Source organism: Lissotriton helveticus, chromosome 1_2, assembly GCF_964261635.1.
Source record: "Lissotriton helveticus chromosome 1_2, aLisHel1.1, whole genome shotgun sequence".
Classification (NCBI taxonomy): Eukaryota; Metazoa; Chordata; class Amphibia; order Caudata; family Salamandridae; genus Lissotriton; species Lissotriton helveticus.
In genome coordinates this window covers 297,955,657-297,982,429 of record NC_136058.1, presented here as the reverse complement: position 1 = coordinate 297,982,429, position 26,773 = coordinate 297,955,657, and the positions used below count along the sequence as shown (strand labels likewise).

Below are 26,773 nucleotides of genomic sequence, written 5' to 3'. Positions count from 1 at the left end.
GCACCCTTGCACCACGCAGCAAGGGTGCCCTGCTTTGGCGGTAAGCTGCACTGAGTGTGCCAGCGCAAGGTTAGTGCAGGAATGTGCTATAGAATGTTAAAAATGGTGCATTCCTGCACGCTCTCATTCACTCATCACAGTACAGTGTCTTGCAGCGTTCCATGAAACCTTGATAAATCGCCTCTCCGTTTTCACATGAACTTTTTTCATGCATGACTAGTTCCCACAAAAAATTCACGAGAACATCCTGGGGTTGCAAAGAGTAGCCTTCGACATGTATTTCAACTGTGCAACAGAAGACAACCCCTTATACAGTCATTTAGACACACAAGAAGATTGTTTTGTTGAGAGCTACTCTCAAGGACCTTGGACTGCAGAGAAGGCTTGCTTTGGGATACTTCCCTCATAATGGTAGAATAAAGGTTGGGAATATTTGTAATACATTTTCTTTCATTCCTTTATGATAAATGTTCACTAATTATTAATATATTTTATTCAATATTAATTTGCTATATGCTAGTATAGGGCACAGTAAACACAAATAAGATCTAACCCGTGGTCTTTGCTGACTACTCAGAACCGGTCAGCACCACATACACAACCTCTGCTGAGTCTCTGGCAGGACTGCTGTGGACTGTGGATGTCCTACCATGTCTCACAGACACAGGAGGGGGACTGGGTGGCACTTGTCTGTTCTTCTGCTACACATGCCTACCAGGGAATCCGGTAGAGCCTTGGAGGATCCTACTAAGTCATCAAAAAGAGAGGAAAAACAAGGAGCAACCGATGTTTCCTATTATGTATCCCATGGGGCATCCACAGGAGAAGGACAGGGGATGTTAGCTGTGTGGGGTGTGCATTGTGGCTTTGAATGCTATCTGCTGGTATACCTGGTGTACTGCGCCAGAGTGTCCTCCAGGGGCAGTCGGACCCTCTACAAATACCCATAACTGGTATATATGGGTAAGGAAATGACCTGGGAGTACAATGACTGACACTTGGCGGGGCAACCTGGACACATGATGTCAGTGACTGAGTCGCAACCGATAGTGCTAGGAGAGCAGTGGTCCTCTATCTTCACTGGAGACAACAGCAATGAGAGAGTATTTATTACTCTCTTCAACCGACTCTCGTAGTTGTCACTACATACTCAGTGTCACGTAGCAGCACTGTCCTAATCTACACAGTGGAATAACAATTGTATACTGTCAGTTTTTGTTGCAATGTATTACTGCATTATACAGCATAGTAACATTTTTAAATCCAATAAAAATAAATCATAAAAAAAAGATTGCAATGACTGACGTATATTTATTTACTACAAACAATTGAATGGTACTTTTGGATGAAATAAGTGGAAATACAGACAATAAGGGGCTGATTTACTGGTGCTGCAGGCCTCTCAATCATATCAATGAGATGACGCAAAGCCACCCTGCGTGGCTTTACATGGCCTCATACATATGGAGTAAGGCAAGGCAGCGCTGAGGAGAAATGTTTTAATTTCTTTTTATTTTATTCCTCCTTCCATATCGGCTGCATTCTGCAGCACACATAGAACGAGGAAAACGCCTCTCAGGATTGTTTTTGTACAGGAAGGCGACCCAAAAAGACTTAGGGCACTGCCCAAAGCCATTTGTTGTGTAAATGAGGCCCTAGATATTTAAGAACCATGGGGCATATTTACTAAGGTTTTGAGTCGGAGTTGCGTCTCTTTTATGGCGCTGCCACAACGCAAATTCCTTTTTGACATTTACTATGTCACACAAAGCCATTTCGTGTGGTTTAGTTAATACAAAGTAACACAAGGCAGCCCTGTGCGCTGCCTTGCATTGCTTTGCGCCAGCCAGGCGCTACATGGGTGGAGCATGGCTGCTCCCATGCATCCACCCATGGAATTTGGCACCTTCCCAGATTTATAAAGAATTGAAAACCTAGCAATGTGTCAAAAAGCTATGCCTCCATGAGACAGGCGTAACCATGAGAAATGTCTTTCTACTGTCAGACCTTGCTGTCCACTGTCTGCCCATTACATCATAAAACGGTAAGGGAAAAATAGAGGATCGCCACAGGGGAGTATATCTACTGTATTTAGGGAATTTCACAATTTTACTTATTCTACTACAGACCTTCGATGCACAATATATGACCTTGAAGCGAACCTTTTTATAGTAGCTTTGCTCTGGTTGTCATAAAAGTAATCCACCAGCCCTTTTGCCAAGTGCGAGTTCATTATCTACTGAGAATAAGATGTGCATCTGTTGCAAGATGGCCGCCCAGTAATACAGCCTAATGTTGGTTATTGCCAGACCCCTTGCCTCTGTGGGAGAGAAAGATATTTCATTGAGCGCCTTATTTTGCCATATTGCCATACAAAGTTGACAAACATTGCATCCAAAGTCTTTAATATTATTTAGTCGACCATTACTGGTAAAGACCTAAATAAGTGCAGAACCTTGGGTAGCATGGTAAGTTTTAGTACATTAGCCCTACCAATGTTTGATAGATGCAGCCCATTTATACACTTAAGATCAGTTGGCATTTTCTTCATTAGAGGGTCAAAATTAATTTTGGCTATCGTTGCCACTTTTGGGCTGATACGAACCCCTAGATACACAGGTGACTTAACACATCTTGTATGCTGAAACCTCAGGTTAACTGTACAGATAATCTGCGTTGTATTTGTATTCAAGGAGTACCCTGTGAATTTACCGAAGTCCTCCGCCATGTTTTCTATTTCCTTGATTGTCATCTGGGGATCCGTAGTGAGCACCGCAATGTCGTCGCCGTACGCAAGCACCTTAGTCTCATATATCCCTTACTGTATTAAGGTTTTATCCCCTGGTTGCTTATACATTTTTCAATCAACGGATTTTTATATACTGCAAATAGGATGGGGGAGCACGGGTACACCTGCCTCGTCCTCCTTGAAACTCTTATAGCTTCTGATTCTTCTCTCATTAGTTGAATCCGTGTGTATGGAGAGGAGTACATGGCTTTAATAGCAGTAATTATTGTTGGACCAAACCCCCTTGCTGCTAAGATCTACCATAGATACCCTCAGTCCACCCGATCAAAGGCCTTCTCAGCATCGAGTAGGACCATAGCCATTTGTTTACCTGTCCCAGCCATAATGTCGAACAGTGTTATTGCCCGACGAATATGGTTAGTTGTTCCTCTGCCGGGAATAAATCCATGCTGCCAGGGCGACACTAGGTCGGCTATGACCCTACCCAATTGAGTTGCCAAGATTTTCGAATAGACCTTAGAGTCTGAGTTTATTAATGAAATTGGCCTGTATGAAGCTGGGTCAGTAGGGTCTTTATCCTTTTTGGGAAATATCACTACGTCAGTACCCTTCCATGACTCCGGTGGAACCCCTGTGTATTGAATCCCTAATAATAATAATAATAACAAATCAAAGAGAATAGGAGCTAATTGCAGTAAAAGAATTTTATACAATTCAATAGGTATTTTATTGGGCCCTGCTGCTCTCCCCGAAGCCAAGGGTTGTATAGCTACCATAACCTCAAATAGTGTCATCTCTGCCTCCAGCTCAGCTCTTATAGTTTGATCTAAAGTCACCCCAAGATCCCCTTCAAAAATAGTGTACAAGTTATCTACAGGTAGCCTCTCCTCCCCTTTATACAAATCTTGATAGTATTCCTGTAGAATCCTGATAATATCACCTGTTTCTGTATATACCCTTCCATCCTTTTTTATCGAAGTTATCCTGCTTCTAACTTCTCTCTGCCTTGTACATAGTGCCAATACTCTGCCAACTGATTCTCCATATTCGTATGCCTTTGACGTGTGTATTGATAGTCCTCAGCTGCCCTCTGATTTATCCAACTGCAGTTTTCTGCCTTCAAAGTAATCATTTTAAGCTAGGTCCGGGCTACAGCCTGTCCTAGTGCTATAAACGTCACATGTTCCTGCTCAGTCTCTGTTAATTCCTTAAGTAGTCTTTCCCTTTCGATCTGAAATCGTTTTTTTTTCTGAGCAACATAGCTAATAATTTCCCTTCTCAAGGTGGCCGTTAAACTATTACACACTATTATCTGTGAAGCACTGTATCTACTAGCTTCATACAACCCCAGTAGCCAGCTCTTAATATTTCAACAAATTTATTTTTAGTTAGCATTTTCCAGTCAAAACGCGATTTCCTATGTTGTTTGCCCTTTTGAGTGAGTTTCTACCTCCAGAATCAATGGATTATGGTCCGGAACTAGCTCAGGTAGTTTTCTAATCTTACTTTTGCTTGCCAGGATTGCTGAGCTCAGGAAGTAATCAAGTCGTACATGTTTCTTATGAGGACATGAGTAATAAGTATATCCTGGATCACTAGGTTGATGATGGTACCATAAATCTACCAAACCGTGGCTATCCATAAGAGATGACATTGCCCTATGCACATGTGGTTTCCTCCCTAGGTATCGGCTCCCTTGCCGGGGGTCAGTTGTGTAATGTATATTAAAATCTCCGCAGATAACCAACGGCTGAGGCCAAGATGCTAACTCCACCTCGAGGTCCTCAAATAGCTTTGAATTGTCTAAGTTAGATCCATAGACTACACAGATCACCAGCCCTAGCTCCAACTCAACTACCGCCCATCTATCCTGAGTGTCCATAATCTTACGGTTGGCCAATCCTATCTATGGTTTGGCCAGAATTGCCACCCCTCTGATGTTAGTTCTCTGTGGAGAGCATACCAATAGATTATAGCTCCTCAATGACATCAATTCCCTCTTCTCCCAGGGTATATGCGTCTCCTGCATACACACAAGACCTGGGGATGTTATGTGTATAAATTCTGCTACTTTCTTTCGTTTGCCCTATCATTAAGCCCTCCTATATTTATTGAACATATAGTAATTCTAGCCATATAAGCTGTAATCTGAAAATAAATTACTGTTCTTCATTACATCACCATTCAATTTATTATTAATAATACAAAACAGTTGTATCTTATCATCTTGACTTTTGTTCTGAGTTTTCTTTTTGAGTTTGCACCCCCTGCACTTGCCCCTCCCGTCCCCCTTGCCCAATCGCCCCTCCTCCGCCTGCTCCTCCCACCCAGCCCTGAGAATCAATAAGACCACGATGCGGTCTGTAGAGAGATGGTAGTGATACCTATGACCAGTGCATTTTGTGCCTAGTGAGTATACATCTTAATTACAGTGTAATGAGGAAGAAAAAGAGGTGCAAAGTCAAGGGAAGTAAACATACATAGTATAATAAAGAAAGTACAAGTGCCTAATATCCTGTCCCAGATCCGGCCATCGACTAACAAATGGGGCAGGTATCCATCTTCTCTCAGTCCACCTATCCCTCCCCCATTTACCAGACATAAAAGTGAGGATGATCCATTGAGTAACCTCTGATTAAGTGCAGTTTATATAATGATATATCAGCCTCATATTTCTCCTTCTCTCTTTTTTTTCTCTCCTTTTAAATTTTATTTAAGAGTATTTAATACTAACAAGAAATTCCTTGCCTTGATTTCAGACACAAAGAAACATGTCTGTCCCCCCAGATCACTTTCCAGAGTGCAGGATTAGTTAAATATACTTGTACATTCTTATCCTGAAATGGTCTAATCATTTGCCGAAGCCACCAGCGTCTCTCAACAGTGGAATGTTAAAAGTCCAGGCAGACAAAGAATGAGAAGTCGCCACCTGATCTCTTCGCTTCAGGTCTTGCTTTTTCAAAAATTGCCAGTTTCAGCAAAAAGTTCCCAAAATAAATTAGTATATCCAGTGGTTTAGAGCCTTCCTTAGGTGGTTGTTTCAGGACGACTCTATGGACCCGCTGTACTTCTTGCTACCAATTCCATCCTGTTATTTCTGGAAGGGCGGTCTGCAATAGCATTAGCACATAAGTTGCATATCCGAGCCCTCAATCCCTTCTGGGACCTTTAGTAAGCATAGATTATTGCATCACTGGCGGTTCTCATAGTCTTCTAGCTTCCACTGAATGCCTACAAGTTGTGCTTCATGTGCCTCCGTATGAGTTAGTTTTATTGCGAGATCCGTTTCTGCCACATTTAATTGTTAAAAAGTGACCTGCCAGTGCTTTATTTGAGCTGTTATTTAAAACCAATTGTTCTTGCGCAAAATATTAGGGATTTTAAAATTGTGTTGTGTCATAATTTGCACAGTTGTATGTTTTAGTATTGCACTTTATAATAGGGGCGCTATACATCTTAGGGAAAGCATTGTAACACATACTTTTAGAAACGATTTGACTATATTAATCCTTATTGCTTTTAAATGTTATATTTATTTGTGATATATTTTATTATCTTTTATGGTAGCAGTATTCGTGCCAAATAAAAAATCTAATTGATTGATTGGGCCGGTGGTTGCAGGTGGTGACCACTGGTACTCATTTTTGGGGAACGGCACTTACTTTTCTGTAGCAGACATTTACTAAGAGCAAGAGAAGAATAAATAAACAAAGCGTAAAGATGGAGGACGAGAAAGACGAACAAAGTAGCAGATAGGGAGAAAGCAGGCAATGCAAGACTGTGAAAGGGTCAGGGAGTATCTAGTGTTGGATTAAAGAGGTATGAGGTGTATTCAAGACTGCGTGGCCTTAGTATTGGGCATGCCAACAATTAATTGCACCAGCCGCAGGCTTCTGCGTAGAGCTTTAGTTTAGGCACTGGCACTCATTCTTTTACAAATTAAGCATTTGGACAGGACATAAGGACAAAATACTGCATAATGGGGAGAGGTACTAGTTCCTGGTGCCAGGGCTAGTAGTCCCATCATAAAGTCAATGTCATCCGCTAAGCAGCAGTCACTGTGTCAGGAGTCGAGATTAAAGTCCTCACAGTGTGTGGTCTGCCATGGAGTTGTGTGGCATTTTAACTTTTCTGTTGTCTGTGTGTTTTTGCCCCAACCATTAGACTCAACATCTTTGAGCCCACTGACGGAGATCCACATTACTTCTGTTAGCAGAGCAGGTGGGTTTGCTGAGTTGTGCGTTTGTCCCAGTTATTCCCATCCGGGAAGACGGTAGCTGTTGCCACATGATCAGTCTATGGACAAGCCACTGGCAGGGGGTTTCTATGCCGGGGCACATGCCTTTTTACCTGTGCCTTGGTGAAGACCTGCTAGCACTGAAAATCTTTGAGACCACATAACTAATGGTATCCTTCTCAGTGTGCTGTCACGTTGTATTGTGCTAGTGCGATTGTGTGCTGTATACATGTCTACCGAGAGGGAAAACTGCATGTTATGTTAATACATTTGTAAAGCGCTTAGCTGCCCCAGCAGCAGAGCTTCCCAGCACTATCCATTGCAGATTGCAGCAGCGGCTTAAAACAGAGAGGGGAGAAAGGGGCACTAACTGGAGGTTCTGTTGCAGTACCCCCCACTTTTTGCCTGGCTCTTGATGCAACTTTAACTGTAGAGTAGTGGGTTCCTGCAAGTGTGCCATGTCAGCTAGCACTGACTAAGATATAGGTAAGTCACCCCTCTAGCAGGCCTTACCAGCACTAAGGGAGGGTGCACTATATCCCAGGTGTGGGCATGTCTGCATGAAAAGATATTCCCCTACAGTATTAGGGTCTATTCCTTAATACTGTAAGTGCCAGAGAAGCCCTAGTGAGTACATGGGAGGGAAACTCGACAACTCCAGTTCCACAGCACCATGTTGGCTTCACTGAACACAAGAGTATTTGGTACCAAACTACTCCTTTCAATCAATCCCCACTAATGCCAGTGTGGGACTTATTGTACTATATATATATCCAAAGGGCACCTCAGAGGTGCACCCTGAAAACCTACCCACCCTGGTTTGCTGTTTGAGAAGCTGTAGGCAGCCAGATGCCACCAGACATGTTTCTGGACCCCTGGATATAGAGCCTCTGCTCTCTGGGACCAGAAACAATACACATCCTGGGCAGAAGTGTCAGACCTCCCTTCCCTCGATGAGCTAGTGCTCAAAGAAGGAAGTTTCAAATGCCTGCCACCTTTGTAATGTGACCCCCAGCCTCTACTGCTAGCTGTAGATGGCAGCCACTTTGGGCGGGAGAACCAGCGGGAAACCTCATAAGAATAGGAGGTGTGCCCACCTCTGCCAACTACACCTCTAAGGTGGGGGAGGCAAGGTGAAGCACATCTTTCAGTCCCTACCATCTTGAAGATGGGGAGACCCTCCAATCAGGGCTAGGTCTATTCTCCCTCCCACAGGAGGGTGGCATAATAGAGGGAGTAGTAACCCAGGGGAAGGTTCCCATTGGCCCTCCCTGCTACTGCTCTAAAAAACTACCTAAATCTAGTATTTAGGTGGCTCCCCCAGGCCTGGCAAGTAGATAATCGATGACCTAAGAAGAAAGAAGATGACCCTACAAAGAAGACTGAAGACGATTGCTGCCTTGGCCCCAGCCTTACTGGCCTGTCTCCAGCTTCTGTGAACCTGCGACCTTGTCTTGCAGCCAGTGACCTCTGAAATTCCTGGGGAGACTGCTGCCTTGGAAAAAGACTCCGATCTTCCGTGGACAACGGATCGGACCTGAAGAAACCTACTCCAAGGACTCCGGATCAAGGTGGATCTGCGTCTCCTGCCCACTCTGCACCCGATGGCCATGGCCCGAGTGGCTCACTAGTGCAGTGAAGTCTCCCCGGCGATCCCAACTTTGAGTCTAGCGTTGTCCGACCTCTCCTGCCCTCCACGAAGGCACCTGCAGTGTGAATCCAGAGGCTCCCCCCGACTGCAACCGGCCCGGGAAGAAGATTCTGACTGAATGCCCCCTTGCACCTGAAGACCCTGGGCTTGGCGAAATGAACAGACGGCAGCCCTACAATCCCCTACATCCTAAAATGTGCCTCTTTGCTCAAGGAAGAATCACTATTGAGCGCCAACGTCAAATCTGGGTCCTGTACGGAGTCTTCCCAGTGCCTCTGGTGGTGTATGTTTGGTGCTGCTTTGTGCCCCCGTGCTTGACATAATCCCAAAAGCTTGGCCCCCTGCAACCGATCTACTTACCTGTAAGCAGTGTGGCTCCAGGCACCCCCTGTCTCTATTGGGTCGAACTCCGATTTTGACCTCTGAACCTGGCCGCCCCTGTGCCGCTCGTGGTGCACTATTGATACTTAACTGACCCTGGCTCTTGCTGACTTTTGGCTCCGTAGACTGGTATTTTAAGTTTAATGCTTACTTGTTTAACCGTGATATTTTGTTACCCATAGGATAACACTGAACTCTGCTGAAAAGTTGCTAAGCGCAGATTTTTGAAAGTGAAAAGTATTTTTAATTAAAAGCGTATTTACCCGATTATGAATAACCTGGTCTTAAAATAAAATACAAACAACGTATATATTTCAAAAATTGGTCTGGATCTCCTTCTTGAGTCATGTGTCCATTATTGATCAATGTTGTGCAATAAACGTCTTGCACTCTGTGTTAGGCCTAAAGCTGCTCACCTTCACTACCACTAATAAGGGTTTACATTGAGCCGTGCACATTTTTGGGGAACTTGTGTACTCTGTGGGCGGTATTAGCACAGTATTACGGCATTACACCTAGTGGCAATATCATATACGGAGCCAGCTTCCTACAAGCCTGGTCTTCAGTGTTTTCCTGAACTGAAAATGGTTCTGAATGTTCCTGATGAACAGTGGGAGCAAGTTACAAGGAGCTGGGGCCTTTGCACGAAAAGAGCTGCCTCCCAGTCTTACTCTCTTAAAACGTGAAATAGATAGGAGCCCCCTGAGAATGCAGAATCTTGTGGGCAGTACACAAGGTCTTAAAGTGCATTCGCCGGTCCACAGGGAGCCAATGCAGTTTGCAAAGTAGAGCAGAGGCACTGCACAATCTAGGAAGGGATAATAGTAGTCTGGCATCAGTGTTTTGTGTCAGCTGGAGTCTATTAGTTACAGACTAATTGGCTCCCAAATACGGAATGTTGAAGTGATCTAACAAAGATAAGATAACTACTGGAATAATGGTTTGTCGAATTATGCTCGAATACCAGGGTGAAAAAGACCAAGGATGGGTTTAAGCCCTCTCAAGAACACGAAGTACGTGCCTGCTATTGATTTGTCCTGCGCTTTGAAAGTTAGTGTCGTATACCCAGACTCCTAGATTTTCAATAGAGGTCTTAGGGGGGGATGGTTGGAGGGGAGGGGGGGCGGGGAGTGGAGGGCTGAGGAAGGGAGGCCCCAAGTGATCGCCACAATAGTAGGTATCTTTTCCTAGTAGGAAAAGTTCTGTTTTGCTTGCGTTTAAAAACAAGTAATTGGCATTCATCCACTCTGCGACGATACGTATTCCCTTTTGGAAATTGGCCAGGTCAGAAATATGATTGTCCAAAAAAGAAAACACAAACTGGGTGTCATCTGCAGACAACACCAGTGCGAGCCCAGAGTATTTGATGACATGAGCCAAACAATAGATACAAATATTAAACAAAGTAGGGCTCAGAGCAGAGTCCTAGGGAATGCTTTGTCACAGACCATGGAATTGAGAGCTCGGGAGGGGCGGGAGGGATTGGGGGGTTGAACTGGAAAGATCGCTCAGATAAAAAAAATAAAGCATTTACAATGCAATGGTTTCGCCTTTGTTAAAGTTTGAGCTTTTGGTATTTCTTTTGACAAATGGTCTTTTCTAACTTCTTTGAATTATGTGTAAAACGTTGATGTGTTTTACGTTACACAGAAATATGGATTGCATTTATAATGCAATTATTTGCAGATGCACAGTGAATTAGACACGCACTCACACATACGTGTGCACAGACACAGTGCATAATTTGAGGAGGTGGTGGCAGCCAGCGCCCATTTTTGGAGACCACGATTATTTTTCACCATCAGGCTCTGACAGGCCACAGAAAAGAGGAATGGAAATAAAGTAAAATTGTAACATAGGTAGAAGAACCCTGTAAGAGTGAGGTAAGTGGACAGGAAGTGTAAGCTGGTGGAAGAAAGAGTCATGAGGTTGATTCAAGAGCAAGCCGCCCTGCAGTTCAGGTCTGCAGGGGACACGCCCCCTCAAAACTCCTCCTCCCAAACACACACCTTCCGACTGATTCATTGCCATGTACCACAACTAACAGCCTCCTTAAAGGACACCGAAGAGTTTGAAACAGTTCTGAAGAATGCTAAGATTGTTGTAAACAAACTCCAAAAGCGTGGTGTTTCTTTTGTGTTTCGGGGTGGATTCCTTTGGGATTTTTGCAGAAAAAAACCAGGGAAACCTTTAGTAAAATGTAGGACAATCTGCTAGGATTCTGCGGACAGTCATATGGGGTTCTTTATAAAGGGAATGTAGATGACTCATAAGGAAAGTAACAAGGCCTTTTATGTAACCGCTATCAGCAGGAGCGCACTACATTATCTGTAACTTTGAAAAGTATCCTTCAGAATTTAGTGAAACAAATATTCCAAAGATTGCTTTTGCTTTCACTTACAAACTCCCATGAGATATGTGTGACCTTTCCTTATAAACTCGAGGGTGCCACCCTAGCAAGTAACGGGTGGTCACAAAAAAAGCTAAGTGATGAGCACACAATGTTCTCGCAGCTTGAGAACTTTCTGTGCCTGGACATTTTGTCATCAGCCACTTTCAGAAGGAAGCATGCCTGGAGCTTGTCAGCCTCACCACACCCTTGCAGGACATTGGAGCCTGAGGCGGTTCACCCTTTCCTGATAAAGATTGCATGTGCTCGAATGTGTCCACTCTGAAGTCATGCGACCCGCAAATTGCCCAACACTTGGGGAGTGGAGGGCGATGGATTAAAAACCAAAAGAAGCAAAACTGGGGAATCTAACATAAAATCAACAGAATCCACCAGAAACTGCACAGTTTTATCCGGACACCATTTTATAACCAGTGTGCACTGATAGTGCGCCCTGTGTGCTAATACTAAGGCTGATCGTCTGAAATTCTATAATGTATTCACACTTTAATGGTAAAATAGCGTGGTATGTGTGTGTTGTGTGAACATGCCACAGAACTGCATGACCAGGCTGTCTGTGCATAAAACCCCGTATGAGTGGAACCCTAACCGTGCCAGTATTTGTTAGTGTGTCTGATTTTTTTCTATAAATGATGGGTAAGACCTCAAAAGGGCTTCTGAAATCATGCCCAGTCATTCTTCGAATCCTGTGGGGGTCACTTCACAAGTCCAAGACACTAAACCTGGATACAGAGGAACAGGATGTACAGTGTAACATGGTGGGATCATTTAAAGTGTTACTATTTATATCAATCAATCCAGGTTTATACAGCGCTGCTAATCACCGGATAGGGTATCCAGGCGCTTGCAGGCCCAGGCGCTCATTGGAACCGCCCGGTCTTGAGGGCACTTCGGAATTCCAAAGGTGCAGCTCCGGCTCAACCCTATGTCCCCTCGCATTGCCTGGCCTCAAGAGTCATGACATCCGCATATTCATAGAAAGCAAAGAGGTCTCTCGGAGCCATGTTTATTTTTTGTAAGTTCTCCTTAACACATCCCCTCAGAAGTCAGAATGACCTTACTAAAGTGTAACTGCGGAATGTAATGTTTGTTTTGAGGAGGAAAAAACCAAACACACCTTTCAACTGCGTGTTATTACACAATCAAGTGCTTCCTCTTTTTTCTCGTCCATGGAAGGATGAAAGGCAGAGCCCGTCCTGCCGATCCTAGGACGTGCAGACGGGCACAGCCGCATGCTGCGATAACCTGCTTTTCCAGATGGGAAGCATAGTCCCCGGCCCACGTTTGCAGCCAGGCTGGAAGAGCCGAGACACGCGTGGCGTCGGCCGCTCCCAAGCTCCAGAGCCCCTATCTCGGGCGGCCCTGCCCGCCCGCTCCTGGCTGCCTTTCAGGCGCACTTTGCTCCGAGGCCCGCCACCCTGGGAACATACAAAGGGAAAACACATTTATAAAGAAAATGCTCCTTACCTGATCGCTTCGTGGGAACTTAAATCTTGCAGCCAACTCCAGCAACAGACACTTCTAAGAACAAAACAGGCCGACACGAAAAAAAAAATAGCATACACCCACCGCCGCGATGACGATCAGAAAAGGGTGGAGAGGGAAGAAATCGTGGGAACGCCCACGAATCTGGTCCGGCCATGACGGACAGATCTCTGTTCCAATGGCTAGCCTCCATTTATGGAGCTAGCCAATGGAACAGAGGGCGGATTCTCAAGCCACATAGTATTCTCATTAGGTTTTCGCCTGCGCGAAAAGCTGCGCAGTGCGCAGCTTTCACTTAGGCGAAACCTAAAAAGGAAAACCAGAACAGAGCAGGCCCACCTACGCCGATATCCGATAAATGCTGAAGCAGACACCGTATCAAAAGCAGTGCTTAGGTCGAGCAGAATCAAGGCTGTGGTTCTGCCTTCATCCAGAGTGCTATCGAGTTGCTCCATAACCGCAACGAAGAGCAGATTCTGTACTATATGCCAGCCTAAAGCCATTTTGCATCTTGTTCAGAATCTGGTTGTCTTCCAAGAACTCCAAGAACTGATTTAGAATGGCATTTGCATTTCTCTCTGTTACCATAGCAAGAAATGGCAAGAAGGAGATGGGGCAGACATTTTCAGCCTAGGAGGTATCTAAAGACTGTTTCTTTAAGGGGGGATAACTTTGACATGCTTCTATGGACTAAGTACCAAAGCAGAAGACAGAGAGAGAGACTGAACAGTTTCAGACAAGGAGGGGGAAGAGAATCCTGAAGTTTAAGGAACAGGTCTGGTTTAAACGGGTCGGCTGGAGAACATGATTTAACTTCTTTGCATAAAGTCAACAACTCAGGCAGCCCTAAATGGGATAGACAACTGAGCTGAGGCAATACTAGTAAAACTATCAGGCCTCAGCCGCTAGAGCATCAGGTAAAATGCAGGTAGATATCCTCTAATCTCGCTGTGAGCATTGGAGGCTTCAAGGGAGGCCACTGAAAGCACTGGTTTAGTGAGGCTAGTTACTAGATTAAAGATTTCTATTGCAGGGTTATTACTATTCTTAATTTTATGTGCTAACTATTCTGCCCTAGATTTCCAAATCAATTTATAATAGGACTTAATAGCAGCTCTATATCGTATTTTTAAGGAGGAGTCATATGATTTCCTCCAAGATCGTTCTAGAGCCTTACGTTGCTTTTTTAGGCAGAGAAAGGGGTTTCATTAAACCAAGGGGCAGTTTCCTCTTTCTTACCATGAACCTGTCTACCAGGGATGAAGACATCTACGGCAAGCTAAGACTGCAAGATGTTATTCGGTACCTTTACATTGGAGACCAGCTGACGGCGGCAGCACGTGCTGGTGACCATACACTAGCTTGTCAACTCTCCCTAGAAACTCATCCTATTAACCAGTAACGGACACCTAAGCCGGTAACACAGTGGTTGACATGAGAGTAACCTGAAGGTTGCTAAAGCCAGCCCACAACTATGTGGAAGTCTGCATCATCCTGAGAAGAACTTCAGTGTTTCTTTCCTTTCTTGAAGTCATCATCTTAAAATGTGTCTCCTGCTGGAATGCTTAATTGCACCCTGGCTCTAAAACAAATGTTACCCAGTGGTTGCCAGCCAGCCAGGAGTGGGCCATCACCACCAGAAATTCCTAATATTGACCATTCATTTCTAAGATTCAACCAATACCACAGAAAGCCACAAAAGGTCAAGTGTAATATCTGTGGATTTATTTTTTGATCCATTTAATGGGTCCCCAAATAATAAAACTGCAAACATTAGGACTTGGAAGAAGCAGTTTAAACCAGACAAGCTGCCTGCTGATCCCTTCAGGGACAGTGGAAGGGAATCAGAGTGCTCAGCAGTGCACAGAATAGAGCCTCAAGGGCTACCTGGTCAAACAGGAAATACTGCACTCTTTTTTCTACTACCTTTCTCAATGCTTTGGAGATGCGATCCATGCTTGGGTGGTAATACAACAGCATAACTCTCACCCTAGACCTTATGAATCCTGCTGAGTGCTTCAGATAGGGAGGCTAAAGTGCTGTCTGCAGAGAAGTGCGAACTCCTTTCAGTCGTAACCCCAGTAATCTTTCGGGTAAACGAGTAATCCCATGGTAATTCCCAGTTAAACCATAATCAAGTGGTGAAGGAACGCCTGACAGTGGCAAAAGCTATGTACACTAGCTGCCCAGTGATCATGCCGCAAGGTATTTCCCCTTATGGACGCCATGCTCTAAGCCTTCTGGGGAAGGCAGCGCTTGAGCCAGCCAGGGGCTCCCTCCCAAGAAAAGCAGCACCCGTGTTGGGAAGGCTGATGGCAACAAGGCTCCAGGGGCCAAGAGAGAGGACCTAGAGGTGAAGCCAAACCTGATGGATAAAGGGCAGGCAAGGAAGGAACCAAACAGGTGAAAGCCTGAGGCTTTCCATAGGTACTCACTACCCAACCGGTTCTCCCAAGTAATGATAAAGATCTGTTTTTGGACAAGGTGGTGATACCATCATGTGTTCAAGGAGTAGAGATGCTGAGGTGAGCTGAGCTGATCAGCTGGTGAGGTAGATTCAGCCTCCCATCAAAGTGAGGCCGGTAAATTAAACCAATAGTATCACCTGTTACTACCAGCACTTACAAAACAAGAAAAGCAGAATGAGTTCTTAGAAGTGTTATAAAGATAAACACCTCATAACATTTTTCAACTATTACCAATGTTATCAGAGAAACCAGCAGACAAGAAGAGGACCAAACTAATGACAATGTTACATAGTCGTTTTTGCAACAGCCATTAGAGAGATCACTGAACACTATTCCACAAGTCCCAGTAGCACACAGGTGAAACTTTAAAAGATTATGTCATAGATTTCCAATCAATTTCATGCAATGATGGAGAGAACTTTTCTCAAGGAGGCACGTAAAAAGACATCCCTTACAGACCTTGTTACTAGTAGCTTCGAATGGAAAGGATCTGCTAATATGCATGTCCATGTGGAATGTTTCTAAGGAGCATTAAGCGCGCAGTGCAACTTCACACATCCTATGACCATTGCCAGCAGCGACACATTTCCTACATTATGACAGACCACACGTGAGCACCTCGTGCCTCACTCAACTCTTTTCACATAGGACACAATCCAACCAAACATATGAGTCTGCCTGGAACCACCTTGGACTGACAGAGTGCCACACAGGTAGCAAATGCAGTCTATACAAAAGCCAGAGAAGATAATTGCTATATATGCCTAATCCCTGATTCCCAGCGCCTGGACGCCTCAGGGCAACTGCAGCGCTTTACAAACCCTCTTTTCATTTCATTTCATTTCAATGCTCACCTGGGATATCTTGGTAAATAGAGGATACTGCTGCAGGTGCAGGATTCGGGCAGATTATCTGTGATGTCTTCAGAGCTGTGAACATGAATTGAAAGAGTAACCTTTTATCCTTCACCTCAGATCGTCCAAGTATATTCACTAATACAACATTCTTGGTCAGCAATGTGTGTGAGAGGAAAGTTGTTAGACTAGTGTGTACTTGTTTTATCTGTGAAGCTTGTCCCGTGGCACACCATGTTGTACTTACCTACTGTGTGTGGATGAAGCTCTCTTGCTTTCCCCTTACTATACCTGTTTTGTGTACGAGTGAAGTTCACACTGTTATTGTCTGTGCAATATGAAGGATGGCTTGCACTATCACTGCTGCACTTGTCCGCTTGTGTGTGAAGGAAGCTGTCTCCTGCTTTTCCCCTTACTTGTGTATGAGTGACGTTCAGGGCTGCTGTCTGTGCAATGTGAGGAGAAGATTGTACTGTTACTACTGTACCTGTTCTGTTTGTGACGGAAGCGTGCACCATTACAGTGCTGGCTCCGTGAGTGCAAGGGCTAATGGTACTGCTTTTATACTTCATGCGGAGTTCAAGAAAAAATGTTGATACAGTTTGTTGATTCCTTTGTTAGTTGTTAGGGCCACGTTTGGGTTTCTCAGTGACAATATAATCCCAAGTCGTGAGGTATCCTTCTTGCAGGATAAGTCATAGCTGGATCTAGTTTGGTGCAACTATGTTCCTTCCAGTCCTTATCCACAAGATGCTCCCAGTTTGCCTTCAGTCTTTATTTGATGGATGATATTTGGAATCAGTTTTAGATGGAATTGAAAACAATGGCACATTCCAGGGAAGCAGCCGACATATGGCTGCGTGATTAGGAGGAACTTCCATAATTTCCTTTCTCACATTCGGTTGCTGAATGTTCATTTTTCTAAGCCCCACAGGACTGCACCTAATGCAATCTGGTATCCTAATGTGGCTTGGACAACTCGATCAATGCACTGCGAAAGATGGTGGCCATGAGAACGAGAAAGTCTGTGAATAGCATTTGACGAGGATTCAGATTTTTCAATTGACTTATGTCCAAGGATGGACTATTTAGATTCCTGTTTATGTTCAAGCCAAGAATGCAAAATATTAGCAAGCATGTTTACTAAACCCTTATGCAATGCAGATCAACAGGCAAAGTTACTGAGCTGTGTTTCATGAATGAGAAAGAGCTGAATAGCATCATATCTACTAAGATATGGTGCTCCTCAACTTTCTACCTGTGCTGCCGCACTTGAGGCTGCCTAGTATCAACCTTCCTGCACAAAAACAAGTCCAAGGAGGCGATTTCCTCGTTCTATGTGTGAATACATAACACACAGAAATGGAACATAACCAGGAAAAATAAAGATATAACTGCTCGTTACGTCTCTGTGGTATGAACACCATTTTGGTACAAATTTGTATTGTGTCAAATTCCATAGATGAATGCATGGGAACGTCCATGCGCCACCCATGAAAAGCCTACCACAACAAAATATAACGCAATGCAAGCCGCTATGCTGCTTTACATTTAGTTACAAAGTGTCGCAAGGCAGTGAAAATAGCCCTTGCGTCGCTTTGCACATCCTATTTAAGGACTTGCGCTGCCTTGCGTCACTCAAAGACAACACAAGTCCTTAATAAACCTGGACCTTAACTTCTTCGATGGAAAAATATGTTATAATTCTTTGATTTTTTCCCCAAAAACTACTGTGTTTGTTTTTGGTTTGTTTATCTTTTGCCCGTTTGCTGTACACGATTGTCCATAGCAGATGAGCTTGAAGCGATTTAGGTGTACATAGTCTGCATACAAGAAGGCTGATATTTTGAATTCCCTGATTGAGGGGACGTCTTGAGAGGCCTTCAGGACTGTGCCATGGAGGCTATTGGTGTATAGTGATAACAATAACGGGACAAGGAGACATCCCTGTCTGACCCTACACTCACTATGAAGTTAGCCAATGAATGACGTTGGCTGACTCAGTGCCCCATGCTTTTTGCTGTAGTGGGTACAAGAGACATGTGTATGACACAAAAACAGTCCAATGGATGAAGAGGTCTGGCTAAAACATGTAAGTATGTCTATAGATCTACAGATGGTGAAGTGTCTTGAAATTGAATGAGTTTGAAGAAGAGAAAGCACCAAAAATCCCAGCAAAGCATTAAATGCTACCAGCTATCACAAAAACAACAGTCTTCACTCCTTAAAGAATTCCAGATCTTTGGCAACACAAGTGGTGAGTTCAATGTTGCATGCAAGGATATTATAGTCCTCACATTAGAGAAGTATATACTTAAAAGTATATATTTTATTTTCAGATCAGAGTCGAGCACCTATGCTCCGCATCCACGTATGAGTATACAAAATGTCTGTAGGTTTTCAGATGACAGCTTTAAATATTTACCCTGACTTCTCCGGGTAGATGTGTATGAGTGCTGGAAGACGACTCCTTCCGCTGACAAATCTTAGGAAATGGCTGCGATCCTCTGCGGGAAAACAAGAACACGTCAGCAAACAGGAGTTGCCTGCCAAGTCTGCCACAAGTAGGAACTGTGTGGTGTGAGAGGTAAGTTGCTAATCTTTTCACTCAAACTTTACATGAAAATTACAACTACATCCACAAAACACTGGCCAGTTGACGACCCTAGATAAAAGGCAAAACCAAGTTGAGGATTATAGGACCTAATTACAAAGATACATATACATGTGAGAAAAGCTACATGTGTAAATGTACTGTTACACTTTGGTCCTCATTACGAGTGCCCGGTTCTTCTCCAATCCCTGTGCAAACTATTGTGTGCACAGGAATCAGAATTCCGAGTTTTGCTGTAGTTATTACATGCCTCTCAATTTTCCCTACATACATTTCGGCAGGTAAAACTTGCTGAATTTTACAGGGGGAAAATACTTGGTAGATTCCTTTACGTATGGATTTTGGTGAGCAAAGCACACAAATCTCCATGTTATGACCCATTTTAAAGGGCACAACTGTATGATTGCATTAAATTCTGAACTCTGTGGTATCGAATTGTAAAAGATGCAATAATAATCGCCTTCCCAGCCAGGCACTCGTGATGAGCGTCTCCTTAGCAACTTTATCACGTTTGGCTAGTCACCATTTTGGAGTGTAAAAGTTACTACAAAAGGTAGAGATTTCCAAGTCTCCACTCTAGAAACCAAGGGGTGGAGTCTTAAGCACTAGTAACGTTTTTCACATGAAGGTGAAGGTGTAAAGTATAAGAAAATTCCAAAAAGTTTATTGAACTTAAAGTAACAATATTTTTATATTAAATTTTAGTGTAAATTAATTGTATCTTTTTTTTTTAAATAAAGAACTAAAAACATAAAAGGTTACCTCATTAACTGGATTTTAAATTATATTTGTATTTGATTTTAATATATTAAGATAAAAAATAACCACCTAAAGTAAAATGCTTATATTTATTTATTAAGCATTACTACAAATTATGTATAGATTTTAAATCAATCTAATTATGTCAAAAAGTTACACTTAATGTTAATGATATACTTATTAACATTAACTCTTTAACTGCTGCCGTCGCGAGCACTACCTCACTGGTGCTGCGAACGTCCAACGGCCGACGCGGCCCCACCCACTCCGCGGAACTGCTGCACTGCCGTGAAATAACGGCCGCAGCTAAAGTGTTAAATTACATGTTTATATACTTTTAAAAAGTCAGAATAAATTAATTTATTTTGACATTATTTCCTGCGGGGTTGTAGTGTAAGTCCACGCCTCTAATGAACAAGTTACTTACCTTCGGTAACGCTTTTTCTGGTAGATACTATATCTGCCTGTGGATTCCTCACCTTGTGAATACCCCCTTGCGTCAGCAACATTCGGAAATTCTTTTTTTCGTAGCCTCGCGCCGACGTGGACTCCTGACGTCATAGAGACACGACCTCGCTCGCGACTCCGCTGACGTCACCGACGCCTATACTAGGCCCACGCCGGCGTGATGACATCAGTTCCGCCCTTTTTTCCGTGCCATCGAAGCACACGGACGGACCAATGACAGTAGAAATATACAAGTATACACAGTACACAGTACTCAAGGCAAAACACACAGTGTTAAGCAAAAGCAGGAAAGCAACTGAAACATTTCCTTGACAATAAAATATATATATATATTACACTACAGTAACTCTGGCATAGAAGAGTGGACAACGGGGAGGCGGGTGGGTCGGTGAGGAATCCACAGGCAGATATAGTATCTACCAGAAAAAGCGTTACCGAAGGTAAGTAACTTGTTCTTCTGATAGATACATCTGCCGTGTGGATTCCTCACCTTGTGAATAGAGTCCCACAGCAGTCCCCACTCCCGGAGGAGGGTGTCCACTCTTCTAAACCAGGAAATCCTGAAGGACAGAGCGCGCAAAATGGCCGTCCCTCCTCACTTCGGAATCCAAGCAGTAATGCTTCGCGAAAGTGTGGAGGGAAGACCAAGTCGCCGCCCTACAAATATCCTCCACAGGCACACCTCTAGCCAATGCTGAGGTTGAAGACTTAGCTCTAGTTGAATGAGCCCTTATACCCTCTGGTGGTTCCTTACCGGCCAAAGAGTAGCAGATCTTTATGCAGAGGACGATCCATCTCGATAAAGTCCTTTTATGGACCGCCCTTCCTTTCTTGCAGCCAGCAAATCCAACGAAGAGCTGGTCCTCCAAGCGAAAGTCCTTGGATCTGTCCAAGTAAAAGGACACCGCCCTCTTAGGGTCCAGACGGTGCAGTCTCTCCTCCTCCTTGGAAGGGTGAGGGGGAGGATAGAAGGTAGGTAGGGTAATGGACTGTCCTAGATGGAAGGGAGTTACCACCTTAGGCAGAAAAGCAGCCCTGGTCCTAAGAACCATTCTATCAACATGAATGGTCAGGAATGGGGGCTTGGAGCTAAGAGCTTGAAGCTCACTAACCCTCCTTGCCGAGGTTATTGCAACCAAGAAGACTGTCTTAAGGGTAAGAAGCCTCATGGGACATTTGTGGAGAGGCTCAAAGGGAGCCCCCATCAAAAAGGTCAATACAAGATTTAAATCCCACTGAGGCACAATGAAAGGTGAAGGAGGGAACATATTAGTAAGACCCTTCAAAAACCTTAAGACCACAGGAGACTTAAAAAGAGAGGGCTGGTCAGGCAAGCAGAGAAAAGCCGACAGTGCCGACAGGTAACCCTTCACCGTGGCAACCGCAAGACCCTGCCGCGCCAGAGAAAGGGCAAACTGGAGAACGTGAGACAAATGGGCCTTCAAAGGATCAATAGACCTTTCCCCACACCACGAGACAAATTTCGCCCATCTATAAGAATAGATGGACTTAGTGGAGTCACGCCTGGCCGACAAGATGACATCCACAACGTCAGGCGGGAGGGAAAAGGAATTCAGGTTGCCCCGCTCAATCTCCAGGCATGAAGGTGCAATGTCTGGAGGTGGGGGTGTAAAACCTGCCCCTCCATCAGAGAGAGGAGGTCTGCCCTGAGAGGGAGACGGAGCGGCGGGTGAGAGGAGAGGTGGAGTAGATCTGTATACCACACCCTTCTTGGCCAATCCGGAGCGACCAATATGACTTGGGCCCGGTCTTGGCGAATCTTCCTCAGAACCCGAGGAATCAAGGGTATGGGAGGAAACGCGTAAAGGAGTTGATCTTCCCAACTCAACTGAAACGCGTCCCCCAAGGCTCCTTGCATCGGATACTGGAGACTGCAGAACGACAGGCAGTGCGCATTCTCGCGAGTGGCAAACAGGTCCACCCGAGGAGTCCCCCACATCTGAAAGATGTCGTGAACCACCTCCGGGTGCAGCCTCCACTCGTGGTCGGCAGAGAACTGCCGACTGAGACTGTCCGCACGAACGTTCAGAACACCGGCCAGATGATTTGCCATCAGACAAATCTGATGGTCCTGAACCCAGGACCAGAGACGCAGAGCCTCTCTGCAGAGACACTGCGACCCTACTCCTCCCTGCTTGTTGATATACCACATCGCAGTCGTGTTGTCCGTCAGGACTTGAACAGACTGACAGCGAAGGGAAGGGAGGAAGGCCTTGAGCGCCAAACGTATCGCCCGCAATTCTAGAAGGTTGATGTGAAGCAACCTTTCCTCTGGAGACCAAAGGCCTTTGACCTCCAGATCCCCCAGATGAGCACCCCACCCGAGAGTGGATGCATCCGTTATCACCGTGGCCACCGATGGGGGAAGTTGAAAAGGCTTTCCTTGGGACAGATTGCCTTCCACGCCCCACCAAGACAGATCCGCTGCAGCTTCTCTGGAGATCCTCACTGACTCCCTGAGGTCTCCGTTGTGCTGATACCACTGCCTGCGGAGACACCACTGGAGCGCCCTCATGTGCCAGCGTGCATGGTTGACCAACAGAATGCATGAAGCCATCAGACCGAGCAGGCGAAGGACCTTCAGGACTGGAACGACCGCTCCATTGTAAAACAAAGGAATCATCTCCCGTATGTCGCGAATCCTTTGAGGGGGAGGGAATGCACGACATACGGTTGTGTCCAGTACCGCACCTATGAACAGGTTGCGCTGGGAGGGCACCAGGTGAGACTTGGGTACATTTATTGAAAAACCCAACCTGAACAACAACTGGGTTGTCTCCCGCAAATGATGGAGCACTCTCTCTGACGACTCCGCTTTGATCAGCCAGTCGTCTAAATAAGGGAATACCGGAATCCCTGACCTTCTGAGATGCGCCGCCACCACTGCCATCACCTTGGTGAAGACTCGAGGCGCAGTAGTAAGTCCAAACGGAAGGACCGCAAACTGGTAGTGCTGCGATCCCACCGTAAAACGGAGATACTTCCTGTGCGACTTCAGGATTGGGATGTGAAAGTAAGCATCCTGCAAGTCGAGTGACACCATCCAGTCTTCTTCTTGCAGCGCTTGAAGAACCTGAGCAAGGGTGAGCATCTTGAATTTCTCCTGTTTCAGATAGAGATTCACGATCCTGAGATCCAGGATTGGACGAAGCCTGCCATCCTTCTTCGGAATCAGGAAATACCGGGAGTAGCATCCCTGACCCCTTTCCTGCTCTGGGACCACCTCTATCGCACCCTTTCTTATCAGAGTTAAAACTTCCTCTTGCAGAAGAGACAGATGCTCCTCGGAGCAATACCCTTGGCAAGGAGGGAAATTGGGAGGGAATTCCCGAAAGGGAAGGGCATACCCATTTTCCACAAGATTGAGAACCCAAAGATCTGACGTAACCGATTCCCAATCCTGTAGAAAATGGGTAAGCCGGCCCCCAACCGGACCCACATGATCCTGAATGTCGGATCTAGGGCTGCTTCTCAGGGGCAGGAGGGTTGGAGGAGGTGGAGGAGGAAGAGACCTGACGTCCACGAGGACGCACTCTTTGCTTTCCCCTGTAGGACCTGTATAAGGAGTTTTGCTGCTGCTGTTGTTGCTGCTGCTGCTGCTGGCCTTGCCGGGAATTCCGAAAGGCAGGACGGCCAAAACCTCTGAATCTTCTGCCAGTCGAAGAACCTCTCATTTGGAGACCCAGGGATTTAGCAGTCGCCTTGCAATCTTTAAACCTCTCAAGGGCCGCATCAGCCTTCTTCCCAAAAAGGCCTGAACCATCGAAAGGAAGATCTAATAATGTCGCCTGAACATCAGCCGAAAAGTCAGAGGATTTCAACCAGGCAGACCTCCTAGTAGCGACAGCAGTGCCCATAATGCGCGCCACAGAGTCTACAGTATCCAAACCGCTCTGAATGACCTGGCGAGCCGCTGCCTGAGCGTCAGAGAGGACTTCCTCAAAATCCTTCCTGCTGTCCTCAGGAACTTTTGGAACCAGAACATGTAAAGAGTCCATCAGAGCGTGTAAGTATCTCCCCATCAAGCAAGTGGCATTTGATGACTTCAATGCCATACTGGCAGAGGAGAAGGACTTCTTTGCCACCTGATCCTGCTTCTTTGCCTCCTTCTCAAAAGGAACCTGAGGGAAAGCACTAATGTTCTTTTTGGAGCATGCAGCCTGAATTATCAAACTCTCCGGTGAAGGGTGAGAGGTTAAAAAGGCAGGATCATCAGGGGCAACCCTGTATCTTCTGGCTACACTTTTAGAGACAGCTGGAGCAGACAAAGGTTTTTTCCACACCTCCAGAATGGGTTCTGTTAGAGCCTCATTGAAAGGAAGAAGAGGTTCCACCACTGAACTCGGAGAATGGAGTACTTCAGTCAGAATATTAGATTTGAATTCTGCTGTAGGCAAAGTCAATTTAAGCAGACTGGCAGCCTTTCTCATAACCAAATGATAGGGTTGAATGTCCTTAGAAGGAGTACTAGAACCTGATGGTAACTCCCACTCTGGAGAGAAATCCAGGCTTCCTGCTTCTGCCAAATCTCCAAAAGTATCTTCATCCAACTCACCCTCCTCGAGATCAGATTGTGAGTCCAAAAACCTCCTTTCCTCCAGAAGGCGCTGAGCCTCTCTTCTGGATCTCATCTTGACCCGTTTTGCCCTCGGATCCACCATCGGCTCCGACGGATTCGGAATCGACGTCGGGATCGAATCCGCAGATTCAGAGGGATGTGTTCTAGGTCGACACGGAGCTGGTGACGTCGGAACCGGCGTCGACGGCTTCGGTGGAGCCGGAAAATGCCACGGCGGCGTCGGAGCCGGCATGTAAGGCATAAACGGAGCCGGAGGGTAGGAGTGAGGGACTCCTAAGTTAAACGCCAAAGGACCCATGGGACCCGAAGGTGCACCAGAGGGGTACCATGACCTCGAAAAGACTCCATACATCGCGTTGAGAAACGCAGAAGGGTCCTGGCCTGGGGCAGGAAATGGTGGATGAAAACCTTCAGGCCTGTCTCGAGGAGCGTTCGGATTCGGCTCATTTAAGGGCTCGGAACCCTCATCTTCATGAGGCTCCTCCTCATCTCGGACCGGGGACGGCGCCGGAGATGGATTCGGAGCCGGATTCGGAGTCGGAGACGGAGCCGGAGACGGCGCCCGTGACTCAGAAGGGGAAGCCTCACCTTCAGGTTCTGGATCCGAAACCTCAATGGTCACCACCTTCGAACGAACCTTCGGTGACCTCGACCTCGACCCCGACTCCTTACCAGATCGACTTCGGGACTCATGTCTCCTCTTCTTATGTTTCCTCTTCTTCGAAACATGGTCCGAAGCCGACTTCGAAGACGACCTTCCTCTAGATCTAGACCTGGACCTCGATCTCGACTTCGACCTCGCCCTTCGAGAACGAGACTTCGACGATTTTCCTTTTCCAGCTTTCATTTTAGCCACCAGGAGCTTCGCCTCTCTCTCCCTCAGGGCCTTCGGGTTCATCTTCTTACACGAAGAGCAGTCCTCCACATCATGGTCCGAGCTCAAGCACCAGATGCAGTCGCTGTGTGGGTCGGTAATGGACATCATTTTGCCGCATTCTCTGCAGGGCTTAAAGCCGGTCTTTTTTGAAGACATTGTCGAAAAGACAGGATACAGAGAAGCAGAAAAAGGTAACAATATAGGCAACAAAGTATCCGTTGGCTACAGAGATTCCCGATAACCGTTAGCGTCGACGACGCGGAAAAAAGGGAACTGATGTCATCACGCCGGCGTGGGCCTAGTATAGGCGTCGGTGACGTCAGCGGAGTCGCGAGCGAGGTCGTGTCTCTATGACGTCAGGAGTCCACGTCGGCGCGAGGCTACGAAAAAAAGAATTTCCGAATGTTGCTGACGCAAGGGGGTATTCACAAGGTGAGGAATCCACACGGCAGATGTATCTATCAGAAATGTTCTACAGAATGGTCTGGAGTATTAGTGGCTGGCCATGTGTGGTGCTGGACTTACTCTAGGTCTGCATGGAGCATATTAATGACTGCTATGGGTCCTCTGTGGCTGTATTAACTTTAGACGTGCAGTTTGTGAATAGGAATGGGCTTACGCTTGTGGGCAGGTGCACGCCCCTCTCTGAACCCCTCCTTAGCCTTCCCTAAACCCCTCCTTATTCCTCCACAAACCTCTCCCACTTTGTAGTACGTGTTTACCGTTTTCCAGCCACTCCCCCCTGTCCCTGCTACATTTACTACTCCAACGGAGGTGAGCATGCATGGAGATCTCAACAGTCGGGGCATTGTTCTTTGCATAGAAATTATGGGAGTGGCGGAGTACAGGAAGATACTGTCCAAGAAAAGGCGAACGACACTTACCACTGGTGAAGTTATTAAGAGCCTCCCAGAAGTACTGAACTCTGGTGTCTGCCGGCTTCATATCCTGAAATTGAGCTGTTGGGCAGAATGCAGAATCGATTATAACCAGTGAATGCATAGAGAGATGCCTCTAGGGAGGGAGAATAGGGAAATGCAAGCAATCAAAAAGAACTGAGAGTGAGAAGAGAGTTATATAGAGAGAGTAAGGCTTGTGAGGCATATTACTCATCTGATGGATAGTTAATAAATAAGAATAAATACTTGCAGACGGTTACATTCTAAGCAGTTAAATGTTAGGTAAAACAACTGACTTGCCTGGTAGTAGGTACAGTATTC

General features: G+C 45.6%; 1 protein-coding gene across 2 annotated transcripts in view; it reads right to left on the bottom strand.

Moving 5' to 3' along the window:
• Nucleotides 1-26,773, bottom strand: part of LOC144801703 (E3 ubiquitin-protein ligase HECTD3-like) — a 507,926-nt gene that overhangs the window by 28,892 nt on the left and 452,261 nt on the right. For both annotated transcript variants that reach the window (XM_078671764.1, XM_078671765.1), the window contains 3 exons: nt 26,438-26,512; nt 18,661-18,742; nt 16,236-16,310 (listed from right to left, as the gene is read on the bottom strand). In XM_078671764.1, coding sequence (XP_078527890.1) covers nt 16,236-16,310; nt 18,661-18,742; nt 26,438-26,512 — 232 coding nt within the window. The remainder of the gene's footprint in view (nt 1-16,235; nt 16,311-18,660; nt 18,743-26,437; nt 26,513-26,773) is intronic.